At 40.5% G+C, this 5,328-nt stretch overlaps 1 protein-coding gene across 1 annotated transcript in view; it reads left to right on the forward strand.

The window, feature by feature from the left end:
• Positions 1-314: 314 nt before the first annotated feature.
• The window catches only part of LOC106533569 (tubulin--tyrosine ligase-like protein 12), a gene marked incomplete at both ends in the record, with an annotated part of 6,413 nt that continues 1,399 nt past the window's right edge, over positions 315-5,328 (forward strand). The window contains 4 exon segments of the mRNA XM_014029923.1: positions 315-426; positions 676-827; positions 3,820-3,901; positions 4,649-4,717. Of these exon segments, the coding sequence (XP_013885377.1) occupies positions 315-426; positions 676-827; positions 3,820-3,901; positions 4,649-4,717 (415 nt within the window).

Here is a 5,328-nt window from a genome sequence, read left to right on the forward strand (position 1 = left end):
ACAAAGTTATTTAATGAGTGATTAATTTTACTTATAGACAACGTCACATTTACATCCCGTCATGGGTCAGTCAGCAGCAGCGTTTGATGAATAACTGCCTGCAGCTGAGAGCAAGGATGTGCGAGAACTGAGGCATCAGTCGCTGCTTTGAGACCGGGGAGGAGCTCGCAGCAGACCTCCCTGCCCATCTGAGTCCCTGTAACCCCCTTGCCAACGCTCCTTGACGCGTGTCCACCATAGCCTTTGCGTGTAAACCTGACGCTCAAAACGCGTTTGGTGTGAACGTAGCATTACGTGATGTGTCTATGTTTTAGGGAAGAAGACAACCACTGGATCTGTAAGCCCTGGAACCTGGCTCGTGGACTGGACACACACATCACTAATAATCTGGATTATATTATCAGACAGAGAGAAAGTACACCAAAGGTAGCAGCACACTCATGAACAGACAGCATACTGTCATTTCACTCACACATTTGTCAGCGATCTTTATTCATCCAGGCCATGGCAATCCTAAAAGTATATTATTGAAGGCACCTACGCTTCAGTTTAGTTCTGTTTATTTCTATAGTAGCTCCTTGTCTTTTCTCGTAGGAAGAAAAGTTGGAAACACTTGTTTGTGTCAGACAGAACTGCCACAGTTCACGTGCCTTTTTTGGACTCTTTATTTCTCAGGTGGTGTGCAAGTACCTTAATGATCCAGTGCTGTTCAACAGAGAGGAAATAGGAATGGTGAAGTTTGACATTCGCTACATGCTGATGTTGCGTTCTGTTCAGCCTCTGCGTCTTTATGTCTACAATGTATTCTGGCTTCGCTTTGCCAACAGGTAATAAATTCATCCTGGTTAGAAAGCATAAAATCAACATCAATAACTACTTTATTTGCAAAGACATCCAAATAATTTATGTTAAATCCACTTTTATGATTAGATTAAAGAGATCCACGATTAGTTGTAACATTAGACTTTATTTAATAAACATAAATTTTAACTGTAAAATAAAGAGTGTAAAAATATTGTAGGATGTTCAGTTTTTATAATTTTTAAACTAAAAGTTTAAAAATATATTTTAACACAGACGGGGCCATTTTATTTACACACAAAGCATTCTGGGTGAATGATGATGTGGATAGGTCCTCGGTGCAAGGCNAAAACAAAAAAAAACAGTAAACCCAAAACATCCAGAAGTGCCTAATTGTTTTAAAATTATGTTACGAGATGGGCCTCAGAAATGGACCAGGGGTAACCCTGATGCCACCCAGGAGGGRGAGCTAAATACCAACCCAGCTACCCAGGGCGTCAAAACAATCCCTGAGAAAAACCAGGAAATTTCAAACATTGCACAGACATAGTTGCACAGCAGGTAAAACAGTGAAACATTTAAAATGCGTAATAATAAGCCAGTCAGAAGAGCACAAAGTTAGTCCAGTATTTCAGAAAGGGGCAGTTCATACTGAGTTTTTCATGGTGGCTGAAAAAATGCAAACAGTGTGGTGAAAAGCACTCTCACCCAGCTAATTTAGCCTGGGTATAAAAAACACAGTCCTGTTCTTTATTTCATTAAGGCAGAGGGTGTGTGATCAGAAACCACACCAWAACACAGGGCCAGATGTGTAGCGTTTTAGAAACCTCGCCCAGAGAGAGCAGCCGTACATGGCCTGTTCAAAGGTGGAACGTGATGATGTGGGGGGATGGGTCCCCCCAAAAAGGACCCCCCAGGAAATGCCCATTGGAAAGGCTAGCACGAGGWGGCAGACAGCTGGTTCCAGGTGGAAATGGAGAACCCCCGGTGAGAACAGCATTCGCCCTGCGGAAAAACTCACACAAACACCCAGAGAGAAAAAGAAAATTTAGAAAAAATTTTCAGAAACACTTATTTCAGACAGACAGTTCGTGTGTGAAAATGATGATGATTAAATTATACAATTGTAGTTTATAAATAATATTACACAGAAACACATCAGTCCTCCGTCTTATCCTCATATATAAAAAAATGCCCTTGTTCTTTGAACAAAGGCCAGGGGGACGCCAGGTGTCATATTCTTTAAGCACACAGATTGCAATAGTCCCTGTTGCTTTATAGCAAAAGTTTATTCACCATTCATTTAGCAATGTAATACATTCGACTGGCCTCTCAGGAACTGCCTGTGAAACAGGTTTTTAGTTTTTCTATTATGTATTTATGATCAGCTGTGCTGCACGTCTATGTAAGACCAACAAATTTGCAGCCTCAGCTTTACATATGTGGTGGAAAAAAAACCTAAGAGGAACCGATGTCATTATCACCCCCACACACGCACACACATGCACCCCCCCTCCCTCAAACACCCACGAGCTGGGCCCCCACACCCTTTAACTGTGCCTCAGTTGAGATCCAGCGAGTATGAGTGGGCCAGATCGCRGGGYGCTGGACAGCTCCCACTGAGCCACACAGATAAGGTCTCGTCGTGAGATAAAAACCCTGAAGTGGCTGAGGTAAAAGCTGAGCAGCGGCRAAAGATGTGACGATATGAAATGTTTGAGGAGACATGACAGGTGTACGAAACGCGTGCAACGCGACGCAACTAGGAGTTGAGGTCCACCCACTTTTCCAGAGTATGTTTTAAAATGTCTTTCAACAACATGGGGGGAAACAAGGTCAGATCTGAAATACCCCACAATGTGTATTTAAACGAAAGGTCCGCGAGACTGCAAATGCGGTGCTGTTTCTGCAGACTCACGGTCATCGTATTTAGTTTTAGATTAAAAAATATGCAAACAGTACTTCCTTATCAACACGTTTAACCATATTTTTTCCCTCTGAGGACTTTTTTATATATATAAGTGACTGGGCTCTTAAAAATGCAGGGGACCAGCTAACCAAAAATAGCACAAAACTCCCTTATGGCAATAATTATTGGCAAGCATTATGCAAAATTTAACCAAACTCAAACAACAAGTAATCAGATGTTCGTATTTCTCTAAATACTAAGATCAATTTTTCAAGCTCAGTAAGACAGATAGTCTAAACAGGTGAAGACCACAATAACCTATTGAAAACASGAACAGATAAGGTTTCAAAAACCAAACTGTGTAGACACGCCTCACATAGGCAAAACATTAATTATGCAAAAACACCCATAGGTCAAACACCTGACAAAAACATAATCCAAGAAAATATAAAATTATCAGGTTCACCCTTAAAGCCAAAAATTNAGCTAAATCCCCCCTAAAGGTTAATCTTGGACAATATCTGACGATCGACTCTTTTAAATGAAACCAGAGAGCGTTGACAGAGAGGAGAAGGTAGAAATGACTCAGCCTGTAACTGAAAACATAGATGGAGGACCTCAGCTTAGCTTGTTTGTCACGTTAGCACTGAGCTAATACATATAAGGCAATATAGCGTTGGCGCTAGTGCAAAGGCTAACAGGCTAAGCTGAGATTCTTCTTCCATGAAGCAGCTCTATTGTCCTCCATCCATATTTTCAGTTACAGGCTGAGTCATTTCTACCTTCTCCTCTCTGTCAATGCTCTCTGGTTTCATTTAAAAGAGTCAATCATCAGATATTGTCTAAGATTAACCTTCAGGATGGATATAGCTCACTAGCAGCCTCGCACCGATGACCTATCCACGTCATCATTTACCCAGAATGCTTTGCATGTAAATAAAATGTCTCTGTCCATGTTAAAATAGATTTTTAAAAATTAGAAAAACTAAACAGCCTACAGTATTTTTACAGTCTTTATTTTACTGTTAAAATATATGTTTATCAAATAAAGTCTACTGTAATGTTACAACTAATCATGGATCCTTTTAAGCTATCATTCTTCTTTTTAGACCTTTCTCCTTGGATCATTTTGATGACTACCAAAAGCACTTCACTGTCATGAACTATGCAGAGGGGGTGGAGCTTAAACAGGTATATTTTAATGCACTGTCACCATTTTTGTTCTCTTTTCAATGCCTTTGTTATTATCCAGTGGCTCATAGCCTGCGGTGGTGGATATTGTTTAGTTTTACAGGTTCACTTTTTTAAATCACTGTCCGAAGACTGAGGAAGTAGATTCATCAGTAGATTGTCGAACAATCTGACTCATTAAAATATCTTGGAATTACATGTGGACAGCACCCTCTCCTTGACCACTCATGATCATCTGTGCAACAAAATACAACAAAGGATCTAATCGATCCTTTGCAGCCGTGCTAGACTATTTCAACACAGTCACTATTCAGATTGTGTGCTGTATGGCAGCTCAGTGTGGTTCAGCGGCCTTTCAGAACAGCTGAAGAACATTATACTCAACATCTGCTCCAAAATCATTGGTGGAGAACAAATTCACTGAGCTGTGCCAAAAACAGGCTGTAGGACTGGCAGACAAAGTCTATATGAACTCAGCTAATGTGCTGAGCAGTGACGTTGAACTTCTGCCATCTGGGAGGTGATTCAAGGTGCGTCGTTACAGAAGGAACAGGTACAAGAACTCCTTTGTGCCATATTCCATCAAATTCCTAAACGAGAAAAGGAATAAATGAACTCCGCAGTGCAGATGACATTTTTAGCTTTATTTTTAAATTCTGATGATGAATGCCAATGATATGTGATGTTGATTATGTACATCAAATTTCCATTTTTATGGACTAAAAGTTTTTATCTTATTGGATTTAGGTTCACTACGATGAGTTCATTCCCATGTTTGAGAAGCAGTACCCACAGTATTCATGGAAAGAGGTGGAAGTAAGTATAAATCTAAATATCTTTTTATTATCCTTTTACAGTGTCTTGACAAAGTCTTCATACACCTTGAACTTTACAACATTCTATCATGTTCCAGCAACAAACTTCCAAGTATTTCACATGACTCCCAACACAAAGTGGTGCATAATTGAGGCAAAGAAGGAAAATGAATCATGCATACTGTAGCTTTTCAAAAAAAAAAATAAGTAGGTCCTCTGGATGGGTTCTTCTTTAGTGAATAACTCAGCCAGCGGTCACTCTTTCAGGGATGAAGATGTTCTCATCCTTGATAGAGAGGATCGTTGGTTTGAGAGAGGAGTAAAGGAAGCCATCTTTGTGAAGAAAAACCATCCACCATTAAACAGAGGTGGAGGCCTTCGTGTCCAGTTGTCCGCCTCCTACAATGCTGTCATTGCAAGAATGACTCAGCCCTCTTTGAGCAAAAGGTGTGAATCAGGGCCCCAATGATACCAACACAAATAGGGAAAGAGAGACAAAAACAAGGGGGCTTTGAACCCCCGCTTGCATTCACTACATTCACATAACACAACACGGGTCAGATGATGGGGCACTTGACCCTCTATGAACAATAGAATTAATCAAGCCTATTG

The sequence above is a fragment of the Austrofundulus limnaeus genome, unplaced genomic scaffold, assembly GCF_001266775.1.
Source record: "Austrofundulus limnaeus strain Quisiro unplaced genomic scaffold, Austrofundulus_limnaeus-1.0 Scaffold974, whole genome shotgun sequence".
NCBI lineage: Eukaryota > Metazoa > Chordata > Actinopteri > Cyprinodontiformes > Rivulidae > Austrofundulus > Austrofundulus limnaeus.